Genomic DNA, 16,031 nt, shown 5'->3' with positions numbered 1-16,031 from the left:
GGCTGGGGTTTTCTCCAGAAAAGGCTCTGGCAGTTCTGTTTGGAAAGAGAGAAGGGAAGAGAGCCTATTACTCAGATACATAAAAAGTTTGTAAAAACAGAACTTCCCTGGTGTAGAAAGAATGTTCTATTTCATTTAGCCTTCCTTGCTCACACACACCCGAGTCCAAGACCCCAGCCACTGCTTCAGAGAAGGCGTCTCACTCCTTTGTGGGGAGTATGGGAAGGGTCTTCCCTGAATGAGCTGGGGAGGGCCTGAGGCTCTCCACTCACATCACCTGGAAACTTCCATGAATTCTCCATTTTAGGCCCTTCAAATGGGAGCACTTTCTATGTAAGACAGAAAACCCAGAAACCACAGAAGACGAATAAAATTACCCATACAGAAATGTTAAAATAAGCAAAAATCTAAATACAAATAATACCCTGGGAAAAAAATATTTGCAACAGATGACAAATAACTGATTTCCAAACTGTTAAAGCTCTCCTTCAGATCGACAGACGGCCTTCAACCTGGAGCCTGACGGGCCAGTGGTAGAAACATTACAGTTAACAGAAGGAGAATTACACCGGACTCTGATGAGACTTTTAAAAAATGTTTAATACAGCTTATGAGAAACTCAATAAAAATATTTCCCATATCAATATGCAAAAGCGAAAGAGATCGATATGGCCACGTGGGGCTGGGGCAAAGGCACGGTCCTACATGGAGAGGCGCAAGTGGTCAGATTGTGGCGTTTCATAGGCGTAGAGCCCCGAAACCGCGTGCTAACAGTCACCAGGTGATCCGGCAGCTGCACTGCTGGCTGTGTCCCCGTGAGGATGGAGAGCAGACACCGGGAGAGGTGTTTGTCCACTGTGTTCACCGCAGAGTGTGCAAACAGGCCCGGGGGCCAGGACACATCCGTGGATCCACGAAATGGGGACGGAATGTTATTCAGTCTTAGAGGAATGAAGATCTGACACCTGCTACAGCATGGACCAAATCTGAGGTTCTGCTAAGTGAACTAAGCCAGACACACAAAAAAATGTTGTGTGATTCCACTTACAAGAGGAACCGAGAGTAGACCAGTTTGTAGAGACAGAAAACAGAACGGTGGTTGCCAGGGGCTGGGGGACAGAGAATGGAGGGTTAGTGTTTAATAGGGAGCGTTTCACTTTGAGAAGATGAAAAAGTTATGGAGACGGATGGTGGCGACAGTTGCAAGACACTGTGAATGCACTTAATGCCGCGGCCCTGTACCCGAGAAAATGGTTAAAATGGTCAATTGTGTTACAGAAGTTTTCCAAAAATAAAAACATTAAATAAAAGATGTAAAATTTATATATCCTATTCTCCATGAACAAAAATCCGGTTCTTCAGAGCCACCTCCTCCCGTTTCGGGGTTGCATGGATCTCACCAGCAGCGCAAACCCTGGAGCGTCCCCCAGACCTGCTGGCGCCCGTGCACCTGCAGAATGTCCAGGCGACTGGCCGCAGTGCTGCCTGCAAGAGGCGCTCGCTGCGAACAGCTCGAGGGCTGGTTAACACTTGAAATCAACCCACACACGAAGGAAAAGGAGCACACACCCTTACAGCTGACGCCAGGCCCCGTTCCCAGGGTTGTGCACACATTCATTTGCCCACGGGTTCCAGACGAGGAATCGGAGCTAGGAAGGCTGCGCGGGACGTGGACCAGGGCTGGGCTCTGAGCAAAGGAGGCCCTGCGCTGCTGGGGCCTTCTGCCTCTTCCAGTCCCGGACGCTCCGACCAGAGCTGTCCAAACAGAAGTCAAGTGCCGCCTGCAAGCCGCCTGAGACCCAGTGTGTCCACGGAAGGATCGGTGTGTGCTGGGCTCCCGGCGGGCCTCGAGCGGGGCTGTGGACGCGGCTTGCTGGAGCACCTCCCGTGGGTCTGCGCTGGGCCAGGGGCCTGTCAAGCTCCTCACAGCGAAGGTTTGGGAGAAGGGACCGGGCGAACAGGGGCAGGAAAACGTCCTATTTGCTCTGCGTATAGTTTGTATTGCCTCCGTCATGTAGACCCCAACATCGTACTCGGCGACGCCAAACGGAAGACTCATGCTTGCCTGTTCCGCAGGAGGCCAAGCGGAGCGGGGGGACGCCGGGGGACACCATCGCCGGGCTTGCATTGCACCAGCTTGGTGGCACTTTACAGGACCGACGCTCTAGCCTCGCACATAGTTTTCTAGGAGAAGACGACCTGGTTGCCTCCAGCGATCTGAGCTACGGGGAAGATGGCCCGAGCAGCTTGCGGTCCGTCCGTGCGCCCAGCACCGCAGTTACCAATGACCGCGTATCCGCCCTGCAAATGGCCTCTGCCTCCCGGGGCACGGAGGCCGGAATTTCTGCCGTTTTCTCTTCTTGGACATGTCTTTTAATTTATTAAAACAAATAAAATCATAAAACGGTAATCCCTTTCCCTTAAATGATCTGTGTTCTCTTTACAACCCAACATAAACGCACGCTTGGCCCATCTCATGGGCAGACCTTAAGCCTGCTCCTGCCTTATTGACCCCCGGACTCGCGCTGATCCCGGGGCCTCCTTCGGGCTGCAGTTCGAGTCTGGGGAGACGTACATCACGCGCTGCGGTCGCGGGGTCTTCTCGGGGGGCTGCCTCCTCTCCTGGCGAGGAACCCCCGCCTGGTCCCGGGACACTCACTCCCGCCTCCACGGCCGTGGGGCCGGGGAACAGGGCAACAGCTGTTAGAGGGGAAGGGAACTTTCTGGAACACGGCTGTTGGCAGTTCGGCTGGGGCCCAACCACAGGCGGTTTGGGCGCCTCCCCCACCGCCCCGCCGGCAGCATCGGCTCCGGGCCGGACCTCACGGCGGCGAAGGAGCGGCGGCCGGAGCCCCGAGCGCCGGGAAGGCTGAAGACACGAGTGCGGACGCGAGCCCCGCACCCGCATCCCCGGCTGTGCCCGCGGAAGCGGCGGCCCAGAGGCTGATCCCCGCCCCCCGCCCCCGCAGGTCGGCCTGTGCCATCCCGGCCCCTGCGGGAGGAGCCAGAGGCCAGACTCCTGTTCTCGCCAATACGGCAGGAGCTTCTGAGCGCATCTGGAACAGTCGGAGTACGTGGGCAGACAGGCCTGCGCTTTGCCCCCCCCCACACACACACACGGGTGTCGTGCTGTCACCAGCCCTTCCCCGCGGCTCCCGAGGCTTCTGGCCGGTGCTCTCCGGAGGGCCCTGCCCCGACCCCAGGGTGCCCGTCGCCCACCCACCATGCCCGCAGAAGGTGCGGCCGGTGCTGGTCCTGGGAACTTGGGGTTTTCTTCCGTCCCGGGCCGGGCCCATGGCCTCCTCCCTCTCTTTTCACACCCTCTGGGCTGGAACAGAAACGCCTTATTGGCCGATCCATCTCCCAGACAGCACCAAGGGTGGGAAGAGACCTATAAAAGGCCCCAGTGAATAGCCCCCGGCCGCCTCTCCTCCCTTCCACCTTGTAAATTCCCAGGGCCCAGCCAGGAAGGCCGAGGTCATTGTCCTCGGGGCCGTGGCCTGGGGGGCTAANCCACTCTGGGGAGGTCAAGCCCCCACCTCCTGAGGCACCAGAAGCCCAGGCCCTGTCCACCAGCCCTGTCCTGACCTTGGGCTGAAGGGACTTGGAAGGGACTCCAGGGAGTCTAGGTTCCGGTCGGTATGGAATCTTCGCCACAGCTGCGCCCTGCACAGAGGGTCTCGTCCCACTCTGCAGCCCGAGGCAGTTCAGCCCCAGTGCCCTGGGGAGAGGACACTCCAAGGGACCGCCTAACCCCAAAGCGGCTGCGTGTTGTCACCTGCCGGTGACGCCAGGAGCAGCCCCTCCTGGACTTCTCAGGAATGGGGTGTGTGGACCCTGGGGCTCCGGGCAGGCCGGTGGCAGAGGCCACAGGCCTGGGATGCCCAGAGGTCTGTCCAGCAGGTGCCTCGTCGGGACAGAGTGCGCGCTCCCTGGGGCGGGTGGGCCCAGCCCCTCTCAGCCCCTCCTCCGCCCACCCCGCTGCTCATCTACGGAACTAGGAAGTGGTTGGCCCAGGACGTAAAGGTCTAAAAACACTGGAGCGCCCTGTGTTTGGGCTTTGCCAAGTGTCCACGCTGACCCAGGCGGGTCAGGGAAGAAAGCCGGAATGCTCAGGAAACATCTGTCCGAGGCCTTCATTTTAAAGGGATGTTTGAAGATTGGGGACAGAGTTTACTAGTTCTGGTTCCTATACTTGGGGCACTGGGTTCTGCCTGCTCTTGGGACATGTCTGTACCTCATTGGGGTTGGAGACTATTAGATGTTTTGATTTGAAATTCCAATAAAAAGAAATGCTTTGAAACTCTGTCATCCTAAAATAGAGACCAAGAGGGAGAACTGAAACATCTTCCCTTGTATTTCTTCTCCCCCCCTCCCCCCGCCACGCCGTCCCCCACCTGCATTTCCAGTCCTGGTACAGCCCAGGTGCCCAGCACTTTTCCTGCCCCGGCCGCTGCCCAAAGCCCAGAAGCCAGGCCATGGGAGCCGGATGGGCAGCAAGGGCTCCTGGGGACGTCCCTTCACCGCCCCCCCCCTTTCCAAAGCTCAGCCCCTCAGCCCAGCCGGGCAGGAGAGGGACTGCGGGCTGCGTCAGGCTGGCCAGGGGCTGACAGCCAAGCCCAGCACAGTGGGGAGCACCCCAGGGACATCGGAGGCCTGGCCCCTCGGTCCAATCACGGATTGACCCTGCCTTCCAGCATGTTTGGAAATCAAGGTGAGGTGGGGAGATGTGCTCCTGTCCCGAACCGGACTTGCTCTTCAAAGACACTGCCTGCTCTAAGGGGTGGAGGAGCGCTTGCATTTCTAGAACCCTTGGAGGGCCGCTGATGAACTCAGAGGACAAGGCTGCACCTTCTTGCTTTTTTAATAAACCTGTTAAAACACCCCCAGTTCCGTGCTTGACTGCCTGGCTGGTGGGGTGGCGGGCTTTCTCAGTGGCCCCCGTGTCCCAGGAGGGGCTCGGCGGGCCAGGGGTGCCTCTCAAGGGGACAGCCCCCACACTGCCCCTGTGAAATGCCTGGTTCCTGACAGCCAGTACGGCCAAGTGTGGTTCAGGGTCAAATCGGTGCGACAGTTAAGGAAGGCACTCTCCCTGGACCGGGGTACCAATGGTGACGGGTGGGCCCCTCCTGTCCCGGGCCTTCTGCTGGGGGTGCACCGTCCTGGGAAGCAGGCTTGTTTTTCTCGCTTTATTTCTCAAACTCCTTCCCGGGGGGCAACTCAGCCCTCTGTGTCTGCTTAACGCGAGAACCGCGGCAGGGGTTGGGGGCACCGCTAAGGCCAGAAAGGAGTTCTGGGGGAGCAGACATCAGGATCTGTGCCACCCACAAAGTGTACGAGACTGCCACGCGGACAGGTCTTCGTGCCGTCTCCGTGGTGACGTAACTGCGGCCCACTCCAGATGCCACTTTCCCAAAGCAGATGTCCCCTGACCCTGCCCTCACCCAGGCCCCATCCTTAGAGCAAATCGGATTAGGGGTGCAGGCCTCTCAAACTTCAGCCGCGGGATGACAGGTGGGCTGTCCTTGGGGAGCGTGTGTGTGTGAACAGTCCAGGCCATGAGGAGCTGTCACAGGGAGGGACATCCTGAGCCACGTGGACCCACATTCATAGCCTGTCACTTAATAGGTGACCTTGGGAATCTGGCTAAACCTGTCTGGGGGTGTGGCGGGGGAGGGGTTCCCGCCCTGGGAACCTGGGCCTGGCAGCCTCCCTCCTGCGCTGGCACCCCCAGACCCTGTCTCCACAGCAGCTCCTGGGCCCCCTGCAGACTGTCCCGCACGCACCGAGGCAGCTCTCGGAAGGTGCCAGGTGCTGCTGTGGAGAAAAGTGGCCCAGGGAGGGCAGTGGGCTAACTCGAATTCCCACACGCCCTGCACGCGCCACCTCGGCCACCAATGGGAAGCTGCTTCTCCGCGATCAGATGACACAGGGAAGGAACAGCCCGCTGGTCCGAGCTACCCAGCCCCTCGCCGCCAGGGACCCCGCCCGTGGCCCAGGCTCCTGCGCAGGCCTCTCGGGAGCTGAGGGGCGAGCTAGGAAAACCGGCTCCCGATTCCGAGGAAACTCGGAGCACCCACTCACCCCTCCTGTCACCGTCCCTGTGGGGGACAACACCGGGCACGGGCAAGGACCCCGGTGTCCACAGGCTGAGAAGGCAGACACAGGACTCAGCCAAGGGGGTGGGGGGCTCGGTTCAGGTGACCCCTCGGGGACGGGCCGCCGCCCACTGGCGCTAACTGTCTGCACGACTCGGGATCAGGGCAAGGGGATTAGCTGCCTCGGGGTAAAACCCCATGTGCGCGGGGGCTCAGCCCTGCCTCCGTGGCTTCTAGAGACCAGGGGGGGTTTAACTTTCTGGAAAAACAAGTCACTTAACCACTGGGCCAACTGGTTGCTCACGGCCCCGGGGAGGTCTGGAGGGGCCGTGTGCAGGTAGGCAGCTGGCGGTGTGGTCTGCCCCCACCCGGTCTGTCCCTGCTCCACCCGGCAGGCCCAGCGCGCTCACGTACACCCCTCACTCCAAGCGCGCACAGGACGCAGCGTTCTTACATTTATTCAAATTCAAAAATCACGATTTTTCAAAATTCAAAATTAACAACGTACACAAGGCACGTACCCTCATATGCAGAGCGCAGGTAACAGCGAAGAGCAAAGCCCCAGGAAACCTTCTAGAATAAGTCACCATTCAAGAATTCTGAAGACCAAGAGCTGCCGACGAAGGAAATGTGTTCAAGCCGCGCTTCCTCCCACAGGCCAGCTGCAGAGCGGGGTGCACGGAGCCCTGGAGCCGGGCTCAGGGCGCCCTCGGTCGGCGCAGCCCGTGGCGCCACGCCAGGACCGCAGCAAGCTTGGCCGCCTGGTGGCTGCACGTCCTCCGTCAGCGTGGCGCTGGCGGGAAAGCCAGCAGTGGCGCAGGCTCCCGCCCGGGGGACCGACACCCGGGAAAGCGACCAATGGGGAGGTCGGTGGGCAGGAGAGGGACAGGACCAGCTTGCAGAGAATACCCGCTGGGTAACACTGTTTTACTTTTTAAAAAACATTAAATTCAGAAACAGGAATACAAAAATAATAACTCATTACGTTTTATTATGAATACACCTTGGGTTCTTACACTGCCCTTTGACCGAGGGTACTAACATTTTGGAAAAATCTAAACAGACTTATCAAAATAATCCTGCAGAATCTTTCTGGACTGATCTAGAGAAGACTTTCGCTGGTCCCAGGATACAGAAGCTGTGACTTCCTGGAATTCCAGAAATCTCCAGTGCAGCCATGTGCTGAGGGGATCGATGCAAAATGTCCAGCGGCATCTCCAGTATCCCAGACAGCTTTCATCACTTGTCCTCGAGGAAGAGATCCAGTGCAGATTCAGTGTCTGGAGGAGGCAAGTTCAGGGCAAGGGACGAAGGCGCCAGGGGTCCACAAGCTCCAGCGAGAGCAGCCTCCGGAAAGAGAAGCACCAAGGCGTGGACACCGCTGGCTGATGGCTTTAGCAGCCCATTACCCTTCCTTTGATGTCCAGGGTCAACGCGATCCTGGTCCCACCAGGGCTGGGCGTAGATGCATGAAAAAGAATCTCGCTGTGATCTTTCCTGCAAAGGAAACAGCAATAAAATTTACTGCCTGGTAACAGCGGAGGAATTCCTGTAAACCTGTACCTCTGTGTGCCTTTGCTCTCCGCTTGGAGAGAGGACTTGGAGAGGAGGGCAGGGCGCGCCCAGCTGCACCTCATGCCGCCGCCAGTGGGCTTCAGGGCCGCGTTGCTCACTCACGGCTGTGGAAACCAGCAGCCGTGACCCGGCCTTCGTCCCACCGACAGCTCCGGCCCCCTTCAGTCCCCCTGCGCCTACAGCCTGCCTCTAGGAGCCGAAGCCGATCCCCCGCGAGGCAGCACGGCGCTAGGATTCTACCGACATCCACACCCGGGGCCACATACGGAGGGGCGCCGCTGTCACGTCGTGGCGCGTGGTCGTGCGCGCAGTCCCAGCTCCGGAGCTTTGGGCACTTACAGACAGAAGGCTTTTTGCTCGAGGGCTCGACTCCTGTTCCTGCTGAACTGAGCCAGTGTGTAAAATGAGAACTGATATCAGCTCAGTAGGCACCGGAGGGCGGGTCCAACTGACAGCCGGGAAGCAGTGCCTCAGCTGGGAGCTCGGCGCCGTCCTGCTGGGGGCTGAGAACACAAGAGAGAGGTTACCGTGCTCGGGAAACTGCACCAGGGCTGGCCTTGGAAAGCACCGGCCGTACTCACATGCAACCAACTGCCGACACAGTTCTAACTTGATTTTTTGGTGATGCATTTGGCTTTAGTGTTTATAGAATAATTTTTGCAGCTGTCAATACATTTGACCATTCAGACAGATGTCTAATTAGTGAATTTATATTTCCGCAGACTTTTGGTACATTCGTGTATTCACGGCAGGAGAAAGCGCATCCTCAGAGCCGAGCAGGTCTCGCATCCTCCAGAATGGCGCCCGGCACCGAGCGGACCACTCGGCGGCGGCCTCTGCCCCAGCAGCTCCAACTTAACTGTCCCCATCTCACCTTCTCTTCAGGTGCAGAACTTAGCCACTGTGAACAAAGCGGAAACCAGTCACTGTTCACCAATCAGCTAAGCTCTGCACCTCGGCAGAGAGGTCGTCGGCTGGGCATAAGGAACGGGCCGCCGAGCATCTTCCACGGCTGTTGCTTCTTCTGTTTCCGGAGAAGAGCTACAAGATGCATCTGTTCTCCGAACTGCAGAGAGAGAGAACTATGGCTTCTGGAGGAGCAGCCAAGGTCATGGTTGCGTGGTAATCCCTGGCAATGTGATTTTAATCTTAAGTCACAAATCAGCATGCCAGGAACCCAAGCAGCCAGAGCACTCGGAGCAGCGCCGTGCCTGCTCACGGCCCACACCGCACACGCCGCCTTCCGCCCGCGCTGGGCGCCACTGTCCACCCAGTAGCTACTGGGTAGCCTTGACTTCGGCTTGTTGCGCATTTTACCTGGCGTCCTAGAGGCCTAGCCTACAGCAAAAGGACTCAGAGGTGACCACACACGTGCCTGTGCAGCTTTGGAACACGAAATGAAAAATGCAACCAACAGCAGCAGGAACAAGAAGGGAGCAGACTCATGACCGGGCTCCCCCAAAAACTCACGATGGAGAAGCGAGGGCCTCGGAGCCCGCTGTGGCTCCCCACGAGCTGCAGCAAGGGGGCAGTGGGGGAACTGCCCCATTGTATGCACAGTCTTCCAGAAGCCCAAACACTCCACAAAATAAAAAATCTAAGAGAAATAGGATTTATACTGTGGCTACACAAGGGTGGCAGCAAGAGAGGCGCTCTGTCCTTTCCGCTGGCCCGGCTCTGCCCAGGACACGCTGCCGCCACGGGCACGGTGGGGGAAGGACCGCGCACGGCTGCTTCGCTCCAAGATGTACAATCATGGCAGATACTCCCACTATTTCCTTTTCCTGGCAAACACAGTTCCTGGACTCTTCTGGAAGAACAGGATCATACTTTAGAAAACCCTTTTTTTCTCTTTAGTATCGAGAGTTGTTTCAAATAAATAAGATATTTAAACATGTCAGAAATGGTTTTGTTAACAGCAAAACATCAGAAGCACACTGCAAGTCTGACAAAAGGTTAAGAATACTTAAATTTTAAATAACCATTAAGAATTCCACATGTAGAGAAGCTGTATCAACAATCAAAAATGCTTGAGATTTGATATGAAGTTTAAAAAACGATACAAAATTAGGCCCTATTATATCACATAAAAGCTTGAAGAACTGAGAAGACAACAGAAGCCACAATGGCCGTTACAGGTTGTGCTCGCAACCCCACCGTTCTACCTAAAGCTCCCGTACCACTGGGATGTGACCTTTAAAATGCAGAAACCCAGTTAAAAATGAACTGCTAGGAGGTAAATCTAACAGGTCAATTCCAAGCACAATTAATCGGAAGCGGTTTAAGTAATTTAGGATTCCCACTCCAGGGCAGACCAGGGAGAAATTCTGCTCCAATGCACGGTGAGAAATAAGCCGGGCACGGGGTTGTTGAGAAGTGCATGGCGCACTTTGGGGGGAGGCCCTCCAAGTTCTCATGCAGATGAGGGGCTGGGGGCCCAGGGCTGGACACAGACATCTGCACGGAGCTCAGGGGTTTGGGGTAACCTGGCAATGTGCTCCCGTGTGAGCCCGCACCTGGGCGACTGGATTAGTGCTTCCGTGGCCTCCCCAGCCCACCGTCTAAACCTACTCCAAGTGCTCTCCTGTGTTCCTGTCCCTATAGGTAACAAAACCCCAAGTGGCCAAAACAGTGCCAAGGAGAGCTACTCTGCCAGGGTGGGCAGCCTCCGCTTCGGGGGCCACTCTGGGCAGACTGGGCCTCACGCTGCCAGTAGCCACCTGCTCGGCCTGTGCTCCCAGGCCACTGCCACGGAGCAGGAGCGGAGGACGCGGCTCAGCGTCTCATTATCGACTCATATGGCTCCTATGAGGAATCTCTGCTTACAGCTGGACAGCGGAGAAAGGGAAGGGAGAGAATCACCTCTTCAGAATAACATCTCGGCCACCACCTCGGCTGAGGACCTATCCATCCGCTCCTTGGTCAGCTCGAAGCACCGGCGGGCAACCTGCTGCTGCCTGGCGTCCTCGCTCAGCATCAGCTCCCCGTAGAGGTATACGCCCATGGCCTGCGGGGGCGCAGAGGCAGAGGGGGGAAGGGAAAGAAATGACGCGTCTACACGTGCACAGTCTGCTTGCACACAAACTCGCCCATCTGGAAATTACGAAGACCCTAGAAAGACAGACAACTGACTAGCTGTACTTCTGGAACCTATAGTTTTTGATCCCTTCTCTCTCGTTCACGTGGATCCCCCCAGAATTCTCAGCCATCCATTCCAACAACAGAACCTTGGCGATCTAACCGCTTCTCCAGGGATGATGACATCAGAACGCCAGGGACAGGCAGGTCGGTCCCCACAATGCCCGCCACAGAAACCCGCCCCTGAGGCCCCGTGAGCCTGCCACACAGTCGCAGGACATCCCCCAGGAAAGTGCCCTGAGCTGCGGCTGGGGAATGAACACCAGCACATCACACGGGACCGCGGGGCGGAGAACTGTCCTGCCTCCTGGGAAACGGTGCCCGCTGCGCCAGCCTGGCCTCCCCGAGCCCCCCGGCCATCCCCACCCTGGCGGCAAACGCCGCCTCTGCAGTTTCAACAATGCTGCCACAGCTGATTGTGTCCTGGAAGACCAAAGACCCCGTCAGCTCTGGCTTTTCTCTCATTTCAAGCAGTTGTGTCAGGGACTACATTCTGCTGGGGCAAATTAAAAGAAGGATCTCAAAGACAGCACAAGATAAAAACTTGGTAGTCTGGGGCTCAAAAATTCTTCCCTGAAAGAGTGGAGTTGTGGTAATCCTTATTTGGTAAAGGTCTTGGCTCTAAAACAGCAGTTACTTTTGGTTTTCGGAAGAAACCTTAAGTTGCTTCTTACATTTTGTCCCTGTCTGTGTTTCCAAACACCTCTGCTCCAACTGTGCAAATGTGACATTTCTTGCGCTACAAAGTCATGTATTTTTCTTTGTGGGAAGAACGAGCCCTTCCTTGCTGGCTGCCCCCCATACTCGGGCCCTCTCAAAAGTCCCTTTGTTTGCCCCACCCCCGCTGAAGCATGGCTCCATCCTGTCAGCCCACAGTGCCCGGTGCAAAGCTCGCTCGGTGGCACACAATGGTCACACTAATAGCAACGAGCGGCAGGCTGCCTTCCAGAAGCTGACAGAATCCGTGGCACACACACCACCACCCACGGCCATGCTGGGCAGACGTGGGTGGTACAGAGGCGGCACGGAGGGTGCCCCCAAACGTGGTCACGTACCTACATGCTCCCTGCGGGCTCCCAGGAAGGTGACCGCCTTCCCGCGTGAACAGTGAGGAAAGTTCTCGCAGAAAGGACACTGGCAACGGGGGCGGTTGGGTGCGGCTGGTGCAGGTATTGACCAGACTGTCCTGGGTGGTGGGGCTCTCCCCGCCCAGCCTCATCTGCACATAGTACATCATGGCCACTGCGGACACGGACACAACTGTGGCAGCTAAGCCACGGCCTGGCCTGAGACCTGGTGACGCCATGAGGTCTGCACGTGCGTCATGTGGTCAGGACAGCGGTCCACAGCCATGTCAAAGCAACGTGGCTTTTAAGCGTGTAATTCCTGCTTTAAAGGGACGTGGAGAGAGGGGAAAATCAGCTCCAACGTGTGCTAGGGACGCTCCTACCTACTTCTTAAAAATCTCCGGAAAAAGTTTAAATATTTCTTATGGAAGAAAAGTTCACAACTTGGGTCCCTGTGCTAGTAAGTGCCCCAGACAGTCGGGGGACAGCATTAAAGGAATTCCCATCTGCTGAAAATGAAACTTACCTGATCCTCCTGGAGGAATCTCTCCACATCTTTGTACGCTTTTGTGTATTTGTGCTTGACAATGAGCTCACACCATCGATGGCGAACCTTAAGGAAGGAGAGAAAACCCAGTAAGCAACAAACTCAGGGGCTTCCTCGGCCTGTCCTAATGACAGAATTTGTATTAGCAAAAGTTACTCTCTCTACTGTATTAATGCTGCCGACACTTTGTAAACTTTGTTTTAGTTTAGTTTCTTGTACAAAGAAAGGAACCATGTTCCTCACTGGACTGCTGTCAACTTTAGGGGAAGAAGGGACATGTTTCAGCTAGATGTTNGCCCGATGTGGGGCTCGATCCCATAACACAGGGATCACGCCCTGAGCCGAAGGCAGACACTTAACCGCTGTGCCACCCAGGCGCCCCCTGTTCTGCTGTTTTTAAACGCAATTTTGCAAGACACCAGATAAATGCAAAAAGTAACGGGGCAATGAAGCAGGCAGCCCAGCCAGCCCAGCTCTGCCCCACAGCACGCGGTCGTCGGGCGTTCCCTTCAAAACCCCAGCAGCTTGATCTCCAGCAATGACCAATTCGGTTCAACGCTGTTGATTATAACAAACAGTGAAAGCAAGAAGACACGGTCCTCCACATTCCCGAGAAGACGCACGGCAGGCCTCTGCGGCGCACGGGGCGGGCACCCGGGGCCAGGCACCCGGGGCCAGGATGCAGAGCAGGGCACGTGTGGCAAACAGCAGCCCACCCCCCGCGTGCCCGAGGGATGCCGCATGTCTACACAGCCTGCCGCGAACATCCCAACTGACTGTGGGGCCCGTTAGGTCCAGATCCAACTGACTCAAGGCTTCCCAGAAGGAATTTACCAGGAACCCCAGCCCCCTCCAGACAATATGGGAGTCTGATCCCAGCACTAACGGTCCCTGCGAGCTCCAGCATCTCCTGGCACTTCTGGCACATTCTTTAGGTGGAATCTACCCGAATTTGGTTTTTAGAACCCAGTCTCAGGCCCATGTCTACTGCCCCAAGTCCTCTCAATTATACGCAGCGAACTGTTCACCACTTTCTATTCCTTTACTGGCTCAACATCAGCCCTACATGGAAGTGATTACAAGCACCTAAAAAGCTTCCTTCCTTCCCTCTGTTTTCTTTATTGCCTTTGAAAGAGGGAGACCCTGCACAGTAATCCATTTGTGGCAATGGGATAATGTAAGCAATTTCAACATTTTGGCTGGGGCCCCTGTAAATTATATCATTACCTACTGCTGGCCGGATCTCTCCTTTAATCTACTATAAATAGATTTACACACAAACAAGTAGAAACGAAGAAACAAATCTTCTGGGAAGAATCCTTCCCCTGAGCTACAGTGTACTCCCAAGACTGGGTGTTAAGTCTGGGGTTCTGGTGGGGCTGCCCTTTGCTTGTGGGCAGTAAGCCCTTTGAACTTCTAAGGACAGGATGCCAACAAACTTTACATCCACGAAGGAATGTCAGAGGCACATGGAAATGAGCTAATAGCTTCCGAGCATCACAACAAACAGGAAGAGGCTGGACTGGACGGGTCTTGGCAATCTTTCCATCTTCCACAAAATGTTCTTTCCAACAGAACTGAACAGACCATAAAAGGGAAAGGACAGCCCCTAAAATATTCCCACAGAAAGGACGAGTGAACAGAGCTCTGAGAAGCCAGCTTGTCACACTGCACCAATCAGAAGCCACCAGAACCACCAGACCCCTGCTCCCGAGCCCTGGAAAGCACCCGACCAGGTCCCGCTGGGCGTCCCTTCACTGTTTTCTCCCAGTCACGGTCATCTGAACACCTCAGACACCACTGTGGCACCTTGTGAACTTGTGGAAAATGGGGGCCGGCTCGGCAAAGTCAGGAGAAGGACGGCGACGAGCGGGGCTGTCCTGGTGGGAGGCCCTCCCTGTGGGATGGACTGCTGCTCTGTGCCCCGCCCGGGGCCCTCCGGAAAGAGCATCCCTTCCCACCCCACCCCGCCCCCGCACACGGGGTGCTCTCCTCTCCCTGATGGCCATGGGTAGGAAAAATAAGGCTAAGTGGGGGCCTATTTCGTGGCAGAATAAGGCCTCTAGGCAAGCGGGAGGCGGGGTGGTCCCACCACAAGCAGGAGAAGGCCCAGGAGGCCCAAGCGAGAGGCTCTTTGACACCAACATGAAGTCAGCACTTCCTCTTCTCTTCTCTTCCTGCTAAAAACAGTTTATTGTCACGATTAATAAGAGATCTAGTCTTCTGACCCCTGAAGGCCAACATGGCATCCAGGAAGCACAGCCCAGCATCCCCTCCCCTGGAAGAGCAGAAAAAACAACAAGCCTTTTCTTTACAAAAGAGCTCAGTGCATTTCAGTATTTCAGTGACAGGATGTTTAAAAGACATCACAGAGGCTGCGTGAGACTGAAAGCATGACAGATACTTCTTGCTCACGCACAGGGCTTTTACCTCTCTTCCATTTCTTTCACAAAGAAAACGCTCATTTTTTATCCCCTGAACTCCAGGACCCAATCCCCATGGCCACTTGTCACCACACATAACGGGGGTCTTCCTAGAAAGCCAGCAGCAAAATGACATTTGTCTCAATTTTTCCCAGCAATATTTCCAAAGTGGGTACTGACAGAATATTCCCTCTCCAGATCACTGAGCAACTTGAACCATCCTTGACCAAGGCCATCACACACGCTCCTTCCCCCACGGGAACTGCAGAAAGTGAGGTTCTCCGTGCTGGGGGGCCAAAGCCCGAGAATTCAGAGCAGGCCTCTAAAGAGAGCTGTCCCTCCGTAGATCTGCTCTTCCTCATTGTCTATTTAATTAACTAGATAACGGGTAGTGGGCGCCTGTCTTGTGACTACCTCGGGGAGATCACAGCCAAACGCTGTGCACGCACAGGCCCGCGCCCGGCCCGGCAGCCTCCGCGGCGCCTCGGTTCTGCTCAGCGAGTCTCAGCGCTGCAGGCACTCGCACAGGCCAGCGCCGACCGAATCACTCTTTAAAGATCCACGTTTTATTGTACTTCAGTTATGTCAACAGAGTTGAAAACATTTAACGACCTTCTGAACTAGGACTCAAATTCACATCACTCCAACCTCGTGCCGGGAATCACCTGAAATCCTAGTCCCAGAGGCCGTCAGTGTGGTCAGCCGCACCGAGGAGGAGTGAGGAGGCACTGGGGCGGGGGGAGGGGAGCGAAGACCCAGAACCTGAAGAGGATGAGAAGAGGGGCATTTCAGAAGTGCAGAGAGGCAGAGCTGCGGCAGGCGACGAACAGCGGAGTCCCAGGGACCCCGAGGGCCCGCGCCCTCTGTCCCGCTGCTCTGCGACAGTGTGCGCTGCAGCGTGCTGGCGGCCCTCCCCCTGCTGCGCCTCCGCCTCCCCTGCCCATGCTGGGACGAGGGACAAGCATGCGTCCCCTGCCACGGCCACGCAGGGGCTCCTCGCACCCACCAGCCATTTAGCACAGCATGTGGCACACGACTGAGGAAGAATGATACAGAAAGAGAATTTAGGTCCCTGGTTCTTCCCACAAGGTCACGACAGAGTTTTTGCTATACAGACATGCATATACAGGGGTGCGCCATAAATACTTCAGTCCAACATAAGCTGGTTTGAAAATCTGCTTTT

At 56.2% G+C, this 16,031-nt stretch overlaps 1 protein-coding gene across 11 annotated transcripts in view; it reads right to left on the bottom strand.

The window, feature by feature from the left end:
• Window positions 1-7,061: 7,061 nt before the first annotated feature.
• AOPEP (aminopeptidase O (putative)) overlaps window positions 7,062-16,031 on the bottom strand; it is a 324,976-nt gene continuing 316,006 nt past the window's right edge. For 7 of the 11 annotated variants that reach the window (XM_034647316.1, XM_034647315.1, XM_034647318.1 and 4 more), the window contains 3 exons: window positions 12,405-12,491; window positions 10,536-10,680; window positions 7,062-7,595 (listed from right to left, as the gene is read on the bottom strand). In XM_034647316.1, coding sequence (XP_034503207.1) covers window positions 10,540-10,680; window positions 12,405-12,491 — 228 coding nt within the window. In that variant the 3' untranslated portion in view covers window positions 7,062-7,595; window positions 10,536-10,539. Of the gene's footprint in view, window positions 7,596-10,535; window positions 10,681-12,404; window positions 12,492-15,513; window positions 15,611-16,031 lie in introns of those variants that run through there. The other 4 variants (XR_004621808.1, XR_004621812.1, XR_004621811.1 and 1 more) reach the window with 2 other exon arrangements.

Source organism: Ailuropoda melanoleuca, chromosome 17, assembly GCF_002007445.2.
Source record: "Ailuropoda melanoleuca isolate Jingjing chromosome 17, ASM200744v2, whole genome shotgun sequence".
In the NCBI taxonomy this organism is placed as follows: domain Eukaryota; kingdom Metazoa; phylum Chordata; class Mammalia; order Carnivora; family Ursidae; genus Ailuropoda; species Ailuropoda melanoleuca.
The sequence above is the reverse complement of the archived record's forward strand: the minus strand, read 5'-3'. Positions and strand labels throughout refer to the sequence as shown.